At 45.0% G+C, this 21,919-nt stretch overlaps 1 protein-coding gene across 3 annotated transcripts in view; it reads left to right on the plus strand.

Moving 5' to 3' along the window:
* Positions 1-21,919, plus strand: part of LOC121582614 (erbin) — a 147,481-nt gene that overhangs the window by 121,854 nt on the left and 3,708 nt on the right. Inside the window, exons 12-26 of one of the 3 annotated variants that reach the window (XM_045225095.1) lie at positions 61-190; positions 354-469; positions 4,839-4,908; positions 7,023-7,122; positions 8,300-8,421; positions 9,384-9,557; positions 9,967-10,140; positions 10,233-10,362; positions 10,612-10,795; positions 11,135-12,683; positions 14,187-14,339; positions 16,645-16,701; positions 20,079-20,264; positions 21,147-21,239; positions 21,536-21,610. In XM_045225095.1, coding sequence (XP_045081030.1) covers positions 61-190; positions 354-469; positions 4,839-4,908; positions 7,023-7,122; positions 8,300-8,421; positions 9,384-9,557; positions 9,967-10,140; positions 10,233-10,362; positions 10,612-10,795; positions 11,135-12,683; positions 14,187-14,339; positions 16,645-16,701; positions 20,079-20,264; positions 21,147-21,239; positions 21,536-21,610 — 3,313 coding nt within the window. The remainder of the gene's footprint in view (positions 1-60; positions 191-353; positions 470-4,838; positions 4,909-7,022; positions 7,123-8,299; positions 8,422-9,383; positions 9,558-9,966; positions 10,141-10,232; positions 10,363-10,611; positions 10,796-11,134; positions 12,684-14,186; positions 14,340-16,644; positions 16,702-20,078; positions 20,265-21,146; positions 21,240-21,535; positions 21,611-21,919) is intronic. The other 2 variants (XM_045225096.1, XM_041898542.2) reach the window with 2 other exon arrangements.

Raw genomic sequence — 21,919 nt, forward strand, 5'->3', positions numbered from 1 at the left:
TAAATGAAAAGCCCTCCTCCTTTCCCCCTGTTTCTTCCTCCTCCTCTTCTTTCTCTGTAGGCTGGCAGCCCTGGATGAGCTGGACTGTAGTTTTAACGAGATCGAGGCTCTGCCCTCCTCCATCGGACAGTGTGTCAGCATACGCACCTTCGCCGCTGACCACAACTTCCTCACACAGCTGCCCCCAGAGGTGAGCATGGGGGTCAAACACTGTGTGTGTCGGTGGGTGTTGGTGTTATTGTGTGCACACTGTGCTAATGTGTGCTTATTTATAGAACATGAATGCGTGCCCCAGCTGTGTGCTGATGTCCCCTGCTCTCGCTCTCTCTCTCTCTCCTCCCCACATCACCCAGATGGGCAGCTGGAAGAATGCCACCGTGCTGTTCCTGCACTCCAACAAGCTGGAGTCTCTACCTGAGGAGATGGGAGACATGACCAAGCTCAAGGTCATCAATCTCAGCGACAACAAGTGAGTCTCCGCTTTTCTCTCGTCCTAGTTTCAGCTCCGTTGCAGTACAGTCTGTGGTCCAGTCAGATTATTGATGCAATCTGAAGAGCAGCCAGACAGGCAGGAGACCAGATTTGATGGTGCCTCTTTTATTTACAAAGTTTGGCTGTCTTCATCACACGGTCTTATGGTTAGTTTAGCGCAACTCATCCGTCTTACCCCCATGTACTCCTGTTTTGCCCCGTCTCACCCCCCTGTAATGTTTTTTGCCCCCGTCTCACCCCCCTGAACTCCTGTTTTGCCCCGTCTCACCCCCCTTTACTCCTGTTTTGCCCCGTCTCACCCCCATCTCCACCCTGCTACACCCCTTATCCCAGTTAATACAGGGGAACATGAATCACATAACACAGGGTAACAAATGTGTAGAGACATTGTTGAAAATATGGCTACATTGGCATATACTGTAGGTTGCAAGTTAATCTGTAATACTATCAGCGTAAGGTAACAGATTTGTCAGAGTTGAATGAAGAGTCACATACACGGCAGGAGAGGCTATTCTCTCTCTCTCTCTGCAAGAGGCTTCACACATTTGTGCACACACTATTTACTATAGCAAAAATGTAGATGTTTATGAATAAAACAAGTGGTTGAACATCTACTGTATATGTGGTACACTGGCAAAGCCAAAGCTTGACAACATCACATAGTGTTTCCCCTATATTAATTTAGCAGTGGCGGGATGCCCCCAGGGCCTAAAATGAATACCCGCCACCAGCCAAATGCAGGTAGATTTTGGCATTGGCGGGTAAGATGTCTATTTCACCAGCCACGTTGGCGTGTGGTCAGGGCTCCACAGTGCGAGCATTTCAACCTGCGTGTCCTGATTGCGTCTTGTGTGGATGGACAAAATCAACACACGCGTGCCCGGTCTAGTCAGCATGTCAGTCTCACAGGCACAAACGTTAGTCATGTTACCACGGTAACCTCCCACCCTTAAAGGGGCAGGTGACATTTTTTGTCTCATCTTTCATATTTTGGTTAAAAGACTCACTTCACAAAAAATGAAATTAAACAATATACCACATTACTTCTTCATTGTTTTAGAAACATTAAAAAGCATGCTCATCTGTAATATTTGCAAAAAAATAATAATTTGGGCTGGTGGACCAAAAAGTACATTTTATGCCCTGGACGTCGCTGCTAAATTGTTACCGCCACACTGATATAAAGTATGTATAAAAGATAATGGAGTAATATACACTGCTCAAAAAAATAAAGGGAACACTAAAATAACACATCCTAGATCTGAATGAATGAAATAATCTTATTAAATACTTTTTTCTTTACATAGTTGAATGTGCTGACAACAAAATTACACAAAAATTATCAATGGAAATCAGATGTATCAACCCATGGAGGTCTGGATTTGGAGTCACCCTCAAAATTAAAGTGGAAAACCACACTACAGGCTGATCCAACTTTGATGTAATGTCCTTAAAACAAGTCAAAATGAGGCTCAGTAGTGTGTGTGGCCTCCACGTGCCTGTATGACCTCCCTACAACGCCTGGGCATGCTCCTGATGAGGTGGCGGATGGTCTCCTGAGGGATCTCCTCCCAGACCTGGACTAAAGCATCCGCCAACTCCTGGACAGTCTGTGGTGCAACGTGGCGTTGGTGGATGGAGCGAGACATGATGTCCCAGATGTGCTCAATTGGATTCAGGTCTGGGGAACGGGCGGGCCAGTCCATAGCATCAATGCCTTCCTCTTGCAGGAACTGCTGACACACTCCAGCCACATGAGGTCTAGCATTGTCTTGCATTAGGAGGAACCCAGGGCCAACCGCACCAGCATATGGTCTCACAAGGGGTCTGAGGATCTCATCTCGGTACCTAATGGCAGTCAGGCTACCTCTGGCGAGCACATGGAGGGCTGTGCGGCCCCCCAAAGAAATGCCACCCCACACCATGACTGACCCACGCCAAACCGGTCATGCTGGAGGATGTTGCAGGCAGCAGAACGTTCTCCACGGCGTCTCCAGACTCTGTCACGTCTGTCACATGTGCTCAGTGTGAACCTGCTTTCATCTGTGAAAAAAAAAAAAGAAAAAAAAAAAGAGCACAGGGCGCCAGTGGCGAATTTGCCAATCTTGGTGTTCTCTGGCAAATGCCAAACGTCCTGCACGGTGTTGGGCTGTAAGCACAACCCCCACCTGTGGACATCGGGCCCTCATACCACGCTCATGGAGTCTGTTTCTGACCGTTTTAGCAGACACATGCACATTTGTGGCCTGCTGGAGGTCATTTTGCAGGGCTCTGGCAGTGCTCCTCCTGCTCCTCCTTGCACAAAGGCGGAGGTAGCAGTCCTGCTGCTGGGTTGTTGCCCTCCTATGGCCTCCTCCACGTCTCCTGATGTACTGGCCTGTCTCCTGGTAGCACCTCCATGCTCTGGACACTACGCTGACAGACACAGCAAACCTTCTTGCCACAGCTCGCATTGATGTGCCATCCTGGATGAGCTGCACTACCTGAGCCACTTGTGTGGGTTATAGACTCCGTCTCATGCTACCACTAGAATGAAAGCACTGCCAGCATTCAAAAGTGACGAAAACATCAGCCAGGAAGCATAGGAACTGAGAAGTGGTCTGTGGTCACCACCTGAAAACCAGTCCTTTATTGGGGGTGTCTTGCTAATTGCCTATAATTTCCACCTGTTGTCTATTCCATTTGCACAACAGCATGTGAAATGTATTGTCAATCAGTGTTGCTTCCTAAGTGGACAGTTTGATTTCACAGAAGTGTGATTGACTTGGAGTTACATTGTGTTGTTTAAGTGTTCCCTTAATTTTTTTTAGCAGTGTATTTTTATCATTTAGAACTAACCACGACCAAAATAAAAACTAGACCGTAAGGAAGAATAAAACATTCACTCAGATAGATAGCACAAGATCACTGCATAAGCCATGGCAACATTTTTAGAATTGCAGGAAATTTGCTTTAAAACTGCGCCACTGCTGCCGAAAACAATTCCTAGGGGAAACACTGCTCATCCAATCTTTAATCAACGATGCATTATGGTAACTCTATTTCTTGCTTATTGCCATAAACATCAGTCAAGTCAATATGATTAATTATTTCTGGTGTTCTCAGAGCGTTTCATTGGAGCGCTCGAGAAGTCAACAGACTAGTTTAACACAGTAGTTAAAATGGCAGCAGTTTCCCAGCTGCTCCCTTTGTTGTGAAAAGCCACGCTACCATTGCCACATGGTGCCTTGTAAAACATGTCCATCCAGCTTATTGGAACCAGCGCTTGGATCCCTCTGCTGCGTCCGCCACCAAAGTGGATTATATAAGGCACTAAAAACACACTCGCACACAGACGGGCAATATTGTGTCAACAATAGAGGAAAATAATGTCAGAATCAGAATGCATTACCCCACCTTGCACACGTACACACATGCACACACTTACACACACACTCCCTGAGACCCTGAAAGTTAATCATTGGTGCATAATGATACAGGAATTAAAGCCTACATTTGGACCAGGAAGATTAAGTGGATTGATTTCAGACACTCACAAAATGCCAATTCCTTCCTGATGGAGGATATTTCCAGGTGTTTTTCCAGGCAGGGCCCTAGACAGAGACACACTGGCCGTGGTCTCTCGACTCGCTACCAGCAGCACTAAATAGATTTTACCATGACTCTGCAGTAACCCTGCAGCCTGCTCTAATTTAGTTCCCATCCTCCAGTTTTTATAGAGAGGAAGAGACCTGTTTATTACCCTGGGACCACTCGTTTTTCACTCTCCACTTTGGCCTTGGAGACACAACACCTGTTTCCTACCTGTTCAAAATGTACTGTAGGCTTATCTGATTCTCTGTGCGCTTTAGAAAGTTATCCTATAGATGTTAGACATGGTAATCAAAGATTTGGGCCATTCTTAATATCGGACAGCAGTATCTCTCAAATAAAGTGTGGTTAAAGTCATTATGGAGACAGAAACATGGTCATGTATCAAATTACACTCTATTCAAGTCAAAATCCTGGTATCGTGACAACTAGTTGTGCCTCTATACCCTTGTTCAAATCCCAAACAATCTACAAACTCTATCTTTAGGTTTGAAACTAAACAAACGGGGCTCAGTAAGTTGAAAGCCAGACTGAGTTCCTAAACAAAACTAACAGGGCTCTAGACTGAGCCTCTTCACACTTACTAGACTTTTGGTAAAAGTACAGTTGTCTACACATATTACTCAAATGTAAACTTGCGTACTTGCTACGCATTACATTTATTTGTCAGTTGAGATCTGTCCCATATCTTTCTCAGGTCGTTAATGTGCTTCATGACTTTTACTATAACACTTTCTCTGTGTTTCTCTGTCCAGGTTGAGGAACCTTCCCTACAGCTTCACCAAGCTTACCCAGATGACTGCTATGTGGCTGTCTGATAACCAGGTGTGTACACAGCCTCTTGGCTTTCACGTCCTCAATGGGGCTTTCAGTGCTTCATTCTGTTTTTCATACAGGCTTATTTCTTTACTGGTAGGGAAACCTCTTCAGTGAGAGCGGTTACATGCACACAATAATGTGATTTACTGTGGCTAGTCAGATTAATATAATAGTTTGATTAAAACGTTTACATGCTTTGCAAGAAGAACAATTTCCCTAATAATTCTGTTTACATGGACACATCTGAAACCAGGCTACCTGATGGCACTCTGAAAATGCAGAAAATCACCAAGCAAAACAAACGTTCTACCACAGTGAACATGTTATTATTGGGAAGGGTATTTGATTCTGAGTTCGAACATATAAAGTTTGTATGTGAAAACAACTTCTAAGACACAGACATTTAGTTTTTCCGAACACACTTCATTTGCGCTAAAGAGGGAGGCTCAGCTGGTGCTAGCACATGCACAGATCAAATACACAGCTGGAACGCCGATTAACGTGTTTACATGTCCTAATCATTAGAAAGAATGGTCAGAAAACCAGATGTTTTAATCGGCGAATGCTTACTTCGATTTTGACCTTAACGCCGATTAAGATAAGCAGAGTAAAGTGTTTACATGACTATAGCATAATCTGCCTACTGCCATAATCAGTTTAATATCGAATTATTAGTCTGCATGTAAACTTACTCATTGTTTGTATGGAGCGTCAAGGTGCTTGTTGTTTTATGACCCTCTTATTTCAATAGCCTCCCTCGAGTGTCATCAGAATGGTATGAGTGGGAGGGAGAGCTGTAATTGAGTATCTGACACGCACACACACACACACACACACACACACACACACACACACACACACACACACACGAGTGGCCACTGAGCTGCTCTCAAACGTGTGGACGGCAGTGCACTTTCTTGTCTCTCCACTCCTCAAACGGTGTAATGAAACATTTGGCACCCCTACAGTAACTCCAGATAGGTACCATGCTACGGTATATTCAGTCTCTTGTGATGATTTTATACCTAACAATCAGCCAGTGCTGACAGAGAGACATTGATCGCTTCGCCCACTGTTATCCTTACTGACCTCACACACACAATGGTGGTCATTGTGGAAAGCAGGGGCATTGGGGTGTTTTTCGGGGGTTCGAGAGCGGCCAAGTGTAGTTGTGCAACCCGCAGCTCCCGACAGCCAGCCACAGACTAATCCCATTAGACAGAGTACAACCCATCAAAACACAGCTTAAACCCAATAAAACACTTCCATGGTATCTAATTCCACACACCATATGGCACAGGGGGCCTTTCTCCAAAGCCCCAAACTAACAGCCACTGACCACTCGCTGTGCTGAGAGGATTTGACCAGAGACCATAGAGAGAGAGAGAGAGGCTCTCCTTAAATCAAAGAGACATGTTTTGATTGAATATAGGTGGATGGACACGTTAGTCCAGCAGTCCAATTTTTCAGAACAACCCTTAAGAAGAGTTGATGTTGTAATTGCAGCCCTGGGCCCATATTCACAAAGCGTTGGAGTAGTAGGGGTGCTGATCTAGGATCAGTTGTGCCTTTCAGATCATAATTAGTCAAACAGGACGGACCTGATCCTAGATCGGCACACTTTGTGATTACAGGCCCAGTTCTTCCCCAGTGGGTTTTAATTAGGAGTGCGTGGTAATGATGTGAACGGGGGCTAGCTCCTGCCAGCTGGGCTCCTTATTGATTGTTATCTACTGTGGTTTGAGTGCCCAACACAGACAGAAACACACACACTACAGTGTTTAATAATCAACCCGGATGTCTCTGATTGAGGTCAGCCAGGCGGAGGAAGGCCTGAAGGGATTTCCTCCTTCCACACTAGCCCTCCTCCAGGGAAATGGAGCTCTGATCATCTCCTAATGCTACTGTCCAAAGCCCTTAGTGTACCTGGAAACCAAATGAAATGGATGATTTCCACCAGTGAATATGTAGACCTATTGATGAAAGATTCCTATGACTGTTCTCTCCCTTGCTTATTTGATAAACGATTATTTGTAGAGACATTTTCATGAGAGTTTTCTGAAGCCATAGGGATATATGTATTATTATACCACTTATGTTCTCTCTCCCCTCCCCCACAGTCGAAGCCCCTCATCCCTCTGCAGAAGGAGGAGGATCCAGAGACCCACAAGACGGTTCTCACCAACTACATGTTCCCCCAGCAGACCAGGACAGAGGACTGTGAGTACTAGACAATCTGGAGTCTTAAACTAATACAAAGGCCTACTATCTATGGGCTAGGTCCTGTTCAAACATCTTTACAATATATCTCTCCTTGTGGTAATCACTGATCTATATAGTATGTGTTTAGATACACAAATGTCATGTTTACCCTCCTATTTCATTAGTCTATATATGGCAGATCAGTGATTATTAAAATAACTGGGCCACCATCGAGATCGGTCACATCCTACTAAATTCCAGGCTGACTGTGTTGTTTCAGTGCCAAACTTCCAGTGTAATCGCTACCACAATGATCATATTTCATTATCTGCTTCTCATTCTTTATCTTCCTCCAATCATACATTTGATCATGTGATTCCGGCAACCAGGAAGTGATTGTCTTGGATGGTTATCTCCTTTATCTGAGAAGGAGGGGGTAGAAACATGATCCTTCTCTGCATCTGTTACCTTGGGCACTAGATTTACTGTTACATCGGTTAGCATGGCTGCTCTCTCTTCCTCTCTCTCTGACCTCCTGTTGGGAGAGGATACTGCAGTTTACAGGTGCTAGCCCTTGGAGGGAAAATAGTGAATCTTTTAACAATTCACTGCTTTTGCTTTCCAATTTGTTTTTGTGGCACCCGCCAGATCTAGCCAGCCCCTTAATTGGAATGTATTTGCTTTGAACATTTTGGGCCTGAAACAAGCTCTCATTGTTTGCCGGGAACAGAGGCAAATCTCCAAAATTGAAACTAAATGGATTCAGGAGGGGGTGAGATTAAAAAGTCTTAACCTGTTTCCTAGCAACACAACTTTTGTACTGCTCTGAAGTGGAAAACACAACCCAGGCTTAGAGAGAACTGGTCCGGAAATCATGACTGAGCTGAGCTGTCAAAAACAAACAGAATTCTCACCTGTATTTTCAATACTCTATTAACTTAACTCACACAACCATGTTTGTATATCAAGTGGTATTGATACCACAAACATACATTTAAGGCCCTATACCATCTGTTGGGGGAAAAAACTGAGAATATTTTAATTATTGGTACATAACTGTGGTAAGGTTTCATAACATTTTATTCAATTATTTTATTTTATCTCTAGATGTATGTTTAACAAATGTAATTGGAATGCTGCATAAAGGTTTGCGCAGCTAGAAAGATGACGTGTGGTATGTGTCTCTCTTCCTCAGGCATCCCTAACTCTGACAGTGAGAGCTTCAACCCCTCTTTGTGGGAGGAGCAGAGGAAGCAGCGGGCGCAGGTGGCCTTCGAGTGTGACGAGGACAAGGCTGAGAGGGAGACGCCTCCGCGGGTCAGTACTCAGCCCTCACATACACACACACTTGCAGACAGCGAGACGCACATGCTTACATACATAAATGCACACACTCTGACACACACACTTACAAACACACACTTGTATACACACACGGCAAAGACAAACGACCTCTTTCCTCGCTGTGTTATAGATTGTAGCTAGTGTAGATGACAAAGTGTCAGAGGGTGACATTATGCAAATGTCAGCTAATGAAAGTAGATGAAAAACGAGGTCCAGTTGGCGTGCGATGAAAATGAGGGTCAAATAACCTTGCTCTGTACTCACATTGCTTACGCACATTGCACAGTCCTCATTACTAAGTTGGCAAGGCTGTTGAAACACTATGGCAAGGGTTACAAATGGGCTTTCTGGTATAAAAGCACGTTTTTTTCCAATCTCCTGTTAGAATGGAAAATCTAGGTCTGTTGAGTCACCTTATGTATCAGAAGGCTTCAAGCTACAGCCACGTTACCCATCACAAAATGGCCTTTCCCTTTTCCCTTGTATTAAAGAGGGATGTGTGTGTCTGCATGTTACTGCCTGTACGGTGTCTCTAGAGAATGTCCAGTTGTCCAATGTCTACTCTCTCACACTGAAATGGAAACTGCCTGCAGCTCATAGTGAGGAGGTTCTGAATCATTTATTTTCAACCAATTGTGGTGTCTCACACAGTCTCACACAGTCTCCCACATGTCCCACTGGCACGATATAGCTGTCTGGCTGCAGTGTCTCTCCAGCAGACTGGTAGGGCGGGCCTGCCGGGAAGAGGCACACCGCCTCTCAAGCTGTCAGTCTGACTGAGGAGTGGTGGTGTCACCTCCATTGGCAGCCGAGCCCATCTGCTCCCTCTCCCTCACCCAAGTCCCTCTCCCCACCCCCTAGTCGAGGAACCCTCCTGGTTCACAGTTTTTTTGTTTGTTTCTCTCTCCCTTTCTCATGTGTGCGTGTCTCTTTAGGAGGGCAACCTGAAGCGCTATCCGACACCGTACCCAGACGAGCTGAAGAACATGGTGAAGACGGCCCAGTCGGTCGCCCACAGGCTGAAGGAGGACGAGTCGGGTGACGAGTCGGGGAGGGATACCAGACCTAATGAGCGGATCCATGTGGGAGTGCAGGACGTGGGAGTCAAGGTTGCCCTCTGTCTGAGCCTATTGTCTGTAAACACTGGCAGATGTGCAAACTACACACACACACACACACACACACACACACACACACAGACAGACAACAAACAACTTGGATACAGTATATTGTATTGGAAGATTACCTAAAATAAAATTAAGACTGCTCCACATGGTGTATGGTTTCACAAGTATTTGCATATAAACATATTCTATTGTAAATACAAGGAATCCCAATGAGCCTATTGTACATTCATTCATGGTTACGCTTTATTACAGTTCTGTCCAATATTTACTTACCACCTAATTAGAATTTAGATGGGTAACAAATTACATAACAACAACAACCTAATAATGACTCTGTAATAGAAACAAGTCTGCTTTATATAACCTTCTGTTGGTTTGGGGTTTTGACCAGGTGATTGAGGCTCCTTGCGCCAATGGCAAGCCAGTAGAGATGGAGCCCAAAGCGCCTGTCTGTGTCCAGGACTCCACAGCACCCCTGGAGACCTCTGAATCCTACACCACCCAGAAGACCTCACTCCGGACCTCGGACAATACCAGGACCATGAACCACGAGGACACCCTGGAGGTACGCTACTCTGAACTATGCTTCACATCACACCTCATTGGCCATACACATTGTGACTCTTGCACATTTATTTTGTGGTTGTTTGTGTCAAGTCTTTTTCTCCGCAGGATTCTGAGGAGCTTTCATCTGAGGAGGAGATGAAGATGGCGGAGATGAGACCTCCTCTCATCGAGATCTCCATCAACCAGCCCAAAGTGGTGGCCCTTAGTAAAGACAAAAAAGGTACCGCGGCAGACACATGGCTCCTTTTAGGATTAACAACCGCTAGAAGTAGTACACGGATAGAAAGATGGTTCTTAACTCAAATAAAATGTTCCCATATGTAACAACTATGTAACTACTGACACACGTTGATTACATCATGCGTCCTCAGTGTACACAGCTTGGTAGTACACCCGGAAATCATCCAAAACCCTGTCAGAACTATGAATGTGTACACAGTGACTGAGTTCTCTTCTCTTGGTTGGACAGATGACGGTAAAGACGCTGACTCGTTGCTGGACGAAACAGTGGCCAACAGCAATCAGAACAACAGCAACTGTTCGTCCCCGTCACGCATGTCGGACTCGGTGTCTCTGACCACGGACAGCAGTCAGGACAACTCCATGTGCACCCCCGAGAGAGAGGCCAAGATGCCCTTCCTACCCAAGAGCAGGTGGGTGCCGTCTAGTTCCTCTCAGGGTTTCTTGAGGATGAAGGGTGTGATTTACTTGCTATTAGGGGTGTGATTTCTTTGAAAATAGAAGCTCTCAACATCCTAATAAAAGGATCACTTGGGAGCATAGAACAGTGAAGGTTTTTTCCCCTTTTGAAGTGTTGGCTCAACTCAGGAAATAACTTTGGATGTGCTCATACTAGATCTAAATAAGAGCGTGGGATTTCCTAGTCATTGCGAGTGTACTCCGGGGTTCCTGCGCAGCTGCCATGCTTATACTCTGAATGCCTCAACACTCCACAACAACAACAAACCATTATGTTGTGCTTTCTGTTCCAGGCAAGAGGATGAAAACATGAACCAGCAGAAAGAAAGCACCCCTCTCCTCCAGAACGGCAACGGCTCAGACACGTCCCTGCAGGCCCTCCTGAAGACCCAGCAGGGCTACGAGTCCAAGCCAGAGAAGATGGTGGGGGACTACGACCTGTCCATGGAGGAGAGGCTGGCCTTCATTGAGAAGGGCATCAACAACGGTATGGGCGACAGCTTCACCAAGTGGGACCAGGTCAACATGAATGTGGCCAAGCTGCCACTGCAGCCAGACAACATGGTGGTCCAACTGGACGACCGTCCGAATGGCTCGAGCGCCAAGGAGACCTTTAACCACTTGCCTCCGCCGTATAACAACGACAACTCTACGGCGCCCATTACAGACCACTTGGAGAACGGCAACCAGCTGGGCGACCACTTTAACGGCCGCTCCAGCGAGGGACTGGCCGTGTCGCCCATGAGGGTGGACTCTGCCACGTCGGTGGTGCAGACTTCTTCGGCGGGCGTGACGGCCAGCAGTGACATGTCGCTGTCTCGCAGCACAGAGGAGTTGTCCCCAGAGAAACGATGCCCCCCTCCTGTAGTGGCCAAGGCTCGGAGCATCACCAACATCGAGACGGGGGAGATGAAGCTGTACTCCTTGGACACTGAGGTGGGCTCCTACAAGGGTGGCGTAGTGGGCAGGATGGCCGGAGCCGTACCGGGGGCCCAGGGTCAAAGCATTGTCCGCAGCAAGTCAGCCTCCCTGCTCAACGACCAGCCCTTCCAGGTCTACCCCGGCTCCTCAGCCTCTTCCTCCGACCTGCTCTCCAGCTCCTCCAAGCCTCCTGTCAGCACCAGCCGCTACCCAGTCCCCTCAGGCATAGCCATGGGCCCGCCGCCCCAATACAACGTCCAGTACACCAGCAGCGCCTTGCCCAAAGAAGGCCTGTGGACCCATAGGACCCCCGTCCCCCCCGACCAGGGCTACCTCCCTCCGCCCCAGCACTCTCTGGCCAACACCAACTACTCCAACCGCAACCAGGCCCCTCCATACCCCCTCCAGGCCCAGCAGAAAGGCCCGCCTACAGGGCCCAAGCTGCCCGGTGACATGTGGTCTAAGGAGAGACACCTGCCCCCCGGTGGTCAGCCATGGAGCAACACCCTGCAGAGGCAGAGCAGCAGCTCCTCCACGGCCTCCATGGGAGACCCCCGGCGCATGCAGGTGCCCGAGGGCGACTACATGACGTACAGGGACATCCACACCCTGGGCCGGGGGCCACTGGCCATAGCCCAGACCGTGCAGAGGCCTCTGTCGGCCCGCACCTACAGCATCGACGGGCCCAGTGCCCCCAGGCCTCACAGTGCCAGGCCACAGCCCCACGAGCTGCCCGAGAGGACCATGTCGGTCAGCGACTTCAACTACCAGCACGGCAGCCCCAGCAAGAGGCCCAACGCCAGGGTGAAGTCTGAGCACTCGCTGCTGGACGGGCCAGGAGGACCGGGAGCAGGAGGAAGGGTACCGGTGGACTGGAGAGACCAGGTGATGCGCCACATCGAGGCCAAGAAGATGGAAAAGGTAGAGTATTTGATGAATATTTAATGAGCAATATATTTGATTGTACTTTTCATTGAATATGATTGATAATAATCTTAATGGCATATATCCCACGATAGAGGTCACAACTGTTTGAGTGGGAACGTGTTAAGAAGATCACATGGTTATGGTGTTAACAGCCCAGGTTGTTATTAGGTCCTTTTTCTTTGATCATGTGTTAGCTGAGATGACCTCACACTGTCCATTCAGAAACCTCATGAACCACATTATAGTGGTGTTTCTGTTTCATCCATCTTCATGACCTGTCCAGTTCCTTTACATCAGTGCAGATGTGAAAATAGCCACTTCAGACTATTGACCTCAGCTCTGGCTCCAGGGTGACCATAACACGACGCCACCTGACTTGAGACTGGAGTCTGGAGGGTGTTCCTTAGGGGCTCTCCTTTGGGCCATAGGTAGCACAGGTTGATGGGAGCTACAGTCTCAATGGCCACTTCAACATCACAGTCACTGTGGGCACCTTTAGAACGCAGTAATATAAGTGGCTGCCCTGATGTTATCTAAGAAGCATGGTTTAATCAGTAGCTAGGTTTCCATTAAATTGGTGACAGATTTTCATGCTAATTTTCTAAAATCCCCATAAAGAAAATATGCAAGTTTTCCCTCCAGTAGTGTGTTTCCACCAAACGGACTTAGTGCATGATGACCTAGTGCACACAAAATGTACTTTTTCGCAAACATTTTCATGTATCAAATAAAAGTTTCTATCGCATTTTCAACTCTACCGATAGTTTTGTCACAAAAATGGTTGTGTAAAATAGCAAATGTTCTTACTCGATCTAGCCAACAGCTCACAGATACAGTGCGGGTAGGCTGTGCTTGTAGGCTAGTCTACATGATGAGATTTATTATGGATAAGAGCGAGAATATTTGTATTTGTCCAACGGCAGTCAAGCATCGATCATCATGTCACCAGCATCGAGATCACCGTACACTTTCACCACCCTGTGAAGTTTATCATAACTTCTTTTGTCTGTAGCCTAATAAACTGCATGGTTTCCTGAGTCGTAGTAGGAGGATCACACACCATATCATCGCGTGACACCAAGTTTAGCTCCAATTTTGGGGGGGTAAAAACCTGTTTTCACTTTGTCATTATGGGGTGTTGTGTGTAGATTGCTAAGGAAATGTTTTTATTTAATCAATTTTAGAATAAGGCTGTAATGTAACAAAATGGAAAAAGTCAAAGGGTCTGAATGCTTTATATATAAATTGTTTCCCTAAGCATGTCTATGTTGCATCAGTATGTTTGGAGTAACAAGCAAACAAGCTGCTACTAACTCAATGTACATATGTTGTTGAAGCATGTGGAATATTAACATTAACAATATTATTTACATTCTTTTATTAATCATTACTACTTGGTGAAATACATGTCCACTAAAGTGTGTGTCTGTGTGTGTTGGCTATATGTGTGTGTGTTGCCTGTATGTGTAATGTGGTGTGTTGCCCTCCTCTGCTCAGAACGCCCTGTCTCGGTCCTATAATTCCAATTACGCCCCGCTGAGCTGCTCCCACTACAGCAGCTCTCGGGACGTGCACCACGCAGGCAGCCAAGGCTCTCTGGTCTTTAGTGCTGCCGCAGACGGACGGCCCTACGGAGCCCAGGGCCTCTGTGTGAGTACTGGAGCTAGACTAGAGCTCAGCCTCCTAGCTCCTAGCCTCCTACTGCCCAGGCAGATCTGATTTCCATCTCCTACCACTTTTCAGCTTGGGCCCCGTTCCAATACTTTTGAAAGTCATCTTAGTCTTCCACATCTTTAAGTTCCGAAAAACAATGCCCTCCTCAGTCATCATTTCGTTGTGGAGCCTTTTTGTGATGTTCTGTCCTTGAGGTTGTCACTGATCTGTGCTTGATGGTATGAGAAATGAAAACAAGGTTTCTCTGTCCACTCTGTTTGCGTCCATCACTCCAACCCTCAGATCTGGGATGACCTCACAGAAGGATTCAAGGAAAGATGCATTTTAGAACTATTGGGACAGGGCCCTTGTACTGTATAGCTCCTTATTGTGACGCAACCTAACTTGTTTGAAAGGGGCATCTTTTGTCTGTGCACATTAAGGCCACTCCACCATAAACTGTAGGCAAACTCACGGTTTCAATCTCTATCAGTGATTCAAGTAGACTCCTAGCTGTGTAGAAAGGCATCCTGCAAAGACCAATTGAGACCTGGCATATCTAACATAATGTTTCTGTTGTATACATTGAACATTTCTGTAGTCTCTCAATTTACAGCAGACTAGTACCTTATCCAAACAGTAGTAGAAGAGGGCTGAATCGCCGTTGTATTATCCGTATGAGTTTTTCTCTACATTAACCTATTTTCTGTCAGGCAGTAGCTGTGTGTCGATATAGGCCATATGATGGGATACAGTTGCCAGTGAGATGTATTATCTATGCATAGTCACTTTACCCCTACCTAAATGTACAAATTACCTCGACTAACCTGTACCCACACACATTGACTCGGTACCGGTATCCCCTCTATATAGCCTCGTTATTGTTATTTTATTGTTACTTTTTTCTTTTTTTTTTACTTTAGTTTATTTCGTAAATATTTTCATAATTCTATTTCTTGAACTGCATTGTTGGTTAAGGGCTCATAAGTAAGCATTTCACGGTAAGGTCTACACCTGTTGTATTCGGTGCATGTGACAAATTAAATTTGTAGTGGAATTTCATTTATCCAATTAAATCACTGAGTCTGAAGCCTTTGATAAGCAGTATAGGCTACAAGTCCCTCATCTCTGCTCTGAAATAACATCACGTTGCATAGTACAGAGTCAGATGTGTATAATAATAGTAGCATGTTGCATGGTACAAAATGCCCCTTTTTTAAACCTGGCTTCCCTCCCAATCTATGATTAACTTATCCCAGTGCTTTATCCCCCCCACCCCCCACCCCCACCCCCCAACACTCCAATCAAAATGTAGCGCGCTCCCTCGCTAGTAAAAGACTGTGATTATTCCTCTGAAAAACGGATTCTCCCCTTTAACGACACCTTGACTCATCATCAATCATCTCGCTTAATGCCTCCTCTTCACTCCCACTTTTGATCACTTTAGAATCACCTCATAACCCTTTCACTTCTTTGTGTGGAGATGAGCACTGAGTTTGTCCAATGTAAGTATGGGGGATGTAGTTGAAAGAACAAGTAGTTGTTGTGTTAGATTGAGTCTTAGTGTGGAAAATGGCTGCAAACTCACTCATTTGCACCTGGTGTTAGTGTGGTGTATGTGTCTTATAAAATGATGAATCATTCTTTCCTTTCCTATGTATTATTTATATAGGACACTGCTTTTGGCTCTGTAGTCCCTATGTAGGGAAAAATCATCCTCATTGTTAAGAATGTTATCCTTTAGATATGATTTTCATAGGTGTTGGAATTACTTAGACATTTCAGAATGAATGGTTAACACAGCATATAACAAAAAATCTTAGCCGAACATGTAACAAACATTATTAGCCCCGATCAGATCATGGTCAACTAATTCTCCTAAGACATGAAAAATTACATTACATATACATTTTAGTCATTTTGCAGACGCTCTTATCCAGAGCGACTTAGTTAGTGCATTCATCTTAAAGATAGCTAGGTGGGACAACCACATATCACAGGCATAGAAAGTACATTTTTCCTCAATAACGTAGCTGTCAGTAGAGTCAGAGCTGGGGGGGGGGGTTTGGGGGGGGTTCAAGTGCAAGTGCTGATTAAGTGTAATTTATTTATTTATTTATTTTTGAGGGGGCAAGGTGAGGAGGAGGATTATTTAAGATACTGTTTGAAGAGGTAGGGTTTACCTCACCATTACCATTTAGGTGTCAGTGACTTGCCTAAATACGTAGAGGTGTGTTTGTCACTGACAGAGAGCGGTCAGGACATGGTCTTTGTTACTAATCTGTCATCGTTCCCTCTACAGGATGATGTGTTTGGTCCTCAAGGACAACAGGGCTACACCATGGACACCCTCCGAAAAGTAAGTGCACACTAGAGCCATATGTAGAGGATAGGATACCCATAAACCAATCTCAAATTGGTGTTTCATTTCCTACTATATGATATTAGGAATGCAGACCATAAAGACCAGGGAATAGTTATAGGCCTACACCAGGGTTGCCCAACCCTGTTCCTGGAGAGCTGCCCAACCCTGTTCCTGGAGAGCTACCATCCTGTAGGTTTTCGCTCCAACCCCAGGTGTTACTAACCTGATTCATCTTATCAACCTGCTAACTATTAGAATCAGGTGTGCTAAATTAGGGTTGGAGAAAAAACCTACAGGATGGTAGCTCTCCAGGAACAGGGTTGGGCAGTCCTGGCCTACACGATACTGAAGAGTTTGAACAGAACGGTTTTTGACAGTGTATTCTTCAAGTGAAATAATTCTACAAATCCATCATACAGCCCCACCATAAAGTGCCTGCCTGTCTGTCCCATTTCAGCACATGCATTCCTGACCCATATCTTTATCCCTCCACTGTAAGTAGAGCGTGGGCTAGCCCAGTCCAAGCAGCCTGAGTAGAGAGCTGGCTGGCTGAGGATTTAGATATTGACCCAACAACAGCAGGAGTAGCGTAGCAGCACCATCCTCCTCCCCACCAGTGATTAATGAGTTCTAATTAACGAGATCTGCCTTGAAAGAGATTACCATTCAGGCCTATCTATTCTCATGGGGGATCTCTGCCTCCACCAGGACCTGGTGTCTCACAGAGAGGGTTGGAGGAGCGTTGCTTAGTTATACTGGAATTAATAACTAAACTGGGTGGAATACAGTGGTGGAAGTTTAGAGCGCTCCTCAGCCCAGTGGACTCTTGACCTTCATCACTAGGCTAGATATACGGTATGGTGTAGTGTCCATGGACGTTTCGAGGAATTTGGATTTATAAAGCAAGTATGTAGGCAGAATAAGTTACTAAAAGTAAGATTATTCTACCGTATGTACAGTGTTTCTATATGAAAACTTCTCAGTCAAGGACTGAATGTGAAGACCCTCATTGGAAATATTTGATACCCAGAAATCTCCCGCTTTCCATGACCTGTGAAATAATTATTTGAACAGAGGCACATTTTTCGCAATTCTATTTACACTGAGATATAATTAAATTTATAGTCAGAGAGAGTTCCATTTACACTGAGATAGAATTCAATCTGTGATTAATGTAGAGGGGGGAAAGGCTGTGGCTACGAATACGGAGTTTATGTCCATGCCCACCTCCCACGCGCCCATAGAGAAACCTCTTTCTCAATGCTAAGGATCCGGATCACGTTCTGTGCATGTGTTATTTTACGCACACATTCGTTATGTAGCATATATATGTCTGCCTCATATTTCTGAAGAGCTGAAATAAAAACCCTGTGGCGATTTGACCAAACAATCCAAAACATATACAGTATATTATGAAGGCTACAACCTTCTCTGTCTGTTGTAACGGATATTGCGGTCCCTACACTTTGGAACAAAAACAATCAGTGTTTTGTGTTATGATGTATGCTCTCGTGTGGCTCAGTTGGTAGAGCATGGCGTGGGTTCGTTTCCCAGTACGTAAATGTATGCACTCACTACTGTAAATTGCTCTGGATAACACCGTCTGGTAAATTACTAGAATGTAAGTTAATCTTTATAGTTTATTTCTGCCATATCGTAGTTACTGAAAAAATAACTACTTGCCTGTCTGCCTCCTGCGCAATTGAATGAATTGAACACAGCCAATGTTCAATTAATTCAATCGCTAATTAGACTGCTTGTTTGTGTCTTGCTGCATTCCACATCTGGCAGCAGAACGTTCTAGGCAGCCGGGCGGGTATCCTGACCGGTAAAAAGAGTCTGACAATGGGCGAGTTAGTTTTGCATCGCCCGGTGCCATAGTTATGCTATATATGCTGCTATATCGTGGCGAGAGTAAATAGCTGCATGTAACTCAGCAGCTAAGAATAACATGAAATCGCTGTACTACCTGTTTGTGTCGTTCTTATGTTTGCAATACTGACAACAAAGTTTATACGAACATGTTGATCATGTATTTTGTGTAAAACATGTAAATAGCTATAGCCTACTCCCCTCCTGGAAAAAGAACATGAAATAGCACTTATGCTTACTGAAGCATGGAATGCAATAGTTCGAACAGTTTTGTGTACAACATGAATTTTGTAGGCTACACCAGACAAAGGAGATAAATTAGGGGGTAGCTGCAGCCGAACACAAAAATCCTGCACTAGCGCAGAAATATACGTATTTTTAGCCTGGCCAAATTGGGATACAGAACTCCTTATCCGTAGCCACTCCGGGTGGGAAGCAGTTCCTCCTGCCCCCTGCAGGTTGTCCGGTTGTACTGCTACTGTCTCTTTTCAGTAACCGGCTCAGACAGAGCTGCAGAATGAGGTCAGTCTTCTGTCTGGGAGATTTTTAAATGGTCTGTTTCAAGAGGTGTCATACAGAGAACCACAGCCTGGCTCATAGAGAGCCCTTTTATTACGCAGACGTCAAGTCCTTATCAGACGTTAAATAAGCTATTTTATGTAAATGTCTCCTTTGAATGCACTGACTCAATGGTCTCTTTGTTTTAGTTCAATCTACTCTGTTCTTTATAGACTTACTGTCTATCTGCCTGGATGTACATTTGGAGGAAAAAAATGTATGGGATCTCACGTAGGTAGACTCATGTGGATAGAAAACTGTCTAATAGGTATTTGAACTGGGGTTATAGATAGAGAATTAATTAACTAATGTTGTCATTTAGACATGTTCCAGTTCCAAGTTCTGGCTAAATGTGGGGAATTTGTCGACATTTTGTGATTCTACCTCAAGGTTTACCAGGATGAAATGGACTCTGTCATGGTCCTTCACACCTGGCATTAAGAATTACTCTTGAATAACACTGCTTATATAGTGCACTTACTTTGACCAGAGCCCTAGTCTATCCTAGCCTATTCCATAGTATGTAGGGAATAGGGTGTAATTTCAGATTTTACTCCCATCGTGGAGAAAGCCCAAACCACTGTATGCCAGGCCTGAAGTATTCTGTATGCCAGGCCTGAAGTTTAACTTATCAATTGGCCAAATTGGACCTGTGAGGGCTTTTCTCTTGTTGGATTATAGCCTATTATTTTTTTCTTTAGTTTTAGAGGGTTATGGTAACCAAGGTGGTGGGAAAGTAGGGATTGTAGTACTGTATAAACCTCATCCAGTGTATTCCCAAACCATGCTGAAGCTGAAAGCTTATTAATGGATGAGTATTTTAGATATGCACTGACAATCAATTTTGTTGTTTGAATGTCAACTCTATAACAATGTCTGTCTCTTTGTTTCTGGGTGTCTGTCTGTTTGTTTTTGTTTATGTCTGTCTGTGTGTTGCCCAGGTGCCTTTGATGAATGGTCAGATGGGCGGTCCGATGCGAGGCCAGGTGACGTCGTGCCAGGCACCCATGGCCCGCCACCCCTCCAGAGAGCAGCTCATCGACTACCTGATGCTTAAGGTCTCGCATGGCCAGCAGCCCCAGGGACCCCCTCCACCACGGGCTGCCCACGACACACTGCAGCAGGAGGTAGGATGGCGGGATGGATGGAGAGACGGAAGAGTTACAGTAAAACAATGCTCCCCCATCCCTAGCCCTGGAGAGTTATAGGGTGTCAGCCTACAACTAAAAACCTCATTCATCATCAAAACTTTGATTAACTAGAGTCTATTGACGCACCGGTCCGTCAATCTAAGTAACATAGTAAAAAAAATCCCCATCAAAATCTGTCAGTTTCAGCTAGAGATATGTTTTTTTTTTTTTGTATTGGTTGCATCTCAATCCACCACATCCGCCTATGGCGGACTTCCGCATCTGCAGCAGTGTTTGTCGGTCTTCTCACGAAATTTGGTCTTCAAACTATTATGACCACTCTATGGAAAGATGAGACTCTCGCGAACACGATGGTGGTCCATTTTGCTCTTCGACCCCCACAAGTGTCACAGTCTCGTCTGAAGGTAACCGGTACCTGTTAAAAATTCAATTCAATTTAAATCTCCTAGATATAGGACAGACACTTCAAAACTTTATTCCTTATGATACATTTTTTCACTGTCTTTTTTGCCATTGATGAATGTGTTATTCAATGCTTTTCTATGGGATTTGGTAGTGAAGGCCAAATTCAATATTTTAGCACAAAAATAAATAAATACGTAAAGGGGTCTTACAATTCTAAATCAAATAGCTAAATTACCATCTTAAAACAATTCTATGTCAGCTTATAACCCCCCACCACCCCTGAACTACCTGGATAGAATGAATCCTCCAGAGTCTTATCCAATATCTTTCTCTGTGACTGTGATGTGTGTGACTCATTCAAATGTACAGTTTACAGTAAAGTCCCCGTCAGGTGAGTAATGTGTGTGTGTGTGTGTGTGTGTGTGTGTGTGTGTGTGTGTGTGTCTATTTCAGATCCGTGTGAAAGTGGAGAAGAACCCTGAGTTAGGGTTCAGTATATCAGGAGGAGTGGGAGGACGGGGAAACCCCTTTCGTCCGGACGATAATGTATTTACACTCATCAGCCCTCTTTTTCCCATAACAATGTAGTGCTGTCTATTTTTGCAGCCTAGTGCATGTGAAATTGATTGTAAGCACTTACACAGTTGAGGCCTCTAAGTTTAACATAGCATTTTTATTCAAATATGATCCATGAGTGTTATCAGTCAGAATATAATTGTTAACTGTGCTAGCAATTTAGCTTGTTGATGCATTTTTACTGATTTTGGAACAGTATCAATCAATAAAATGGTGCAATGAGTGTTGTTGACCAGATGGGTGTGGTGCTCTCTCTTCTCTCTCAGGGCATCTTCGTGACGAGGGTCCAGCCTGAGGGACCTGTCTCAAAGATCCTCCAGCCTGGAGACAAGATCCTCCAGGTAAACTCAATACCATTACCTCTATATCCCATCTAGCATAAAGCTATACAGTAAAGGTTATTTGCTGAACACATGTTTACCTACTATGAACACATTACAAACATCTGTAGTGCAGAGCCGGGTCTAACGGTAACACCCTCTGTGACTCCAACTCTATGCACGTATGTGTAGCCCCAACAGTGTCTAGGGTTCAATCCCCATCTCCACCTTTCTAAGTTGTTTCTCCCACTTGTCTTCCCCTCAGATTTCAGTACTGTCTCAATAAAGTGTTAAAATAGCGATAATAATAATAAACATAAAATAAAACAT

The sequence above is a fragment of the Coregonus clupeaformis genome, chromosome 15 (genome assembly GCF_020615455.1).
Source record: "Coregonus clupeaformis isolate EN_2021a chromosome 15, ASM2061545v1, whole genome shotgun sequence".
Classification (NCBI taxonomy): Eukaryota; Metazoa; Chordata; class Actinopteri; order Salmoniformes; family Salmonidae; genus Coregonus; species Coregonus clupeaformis.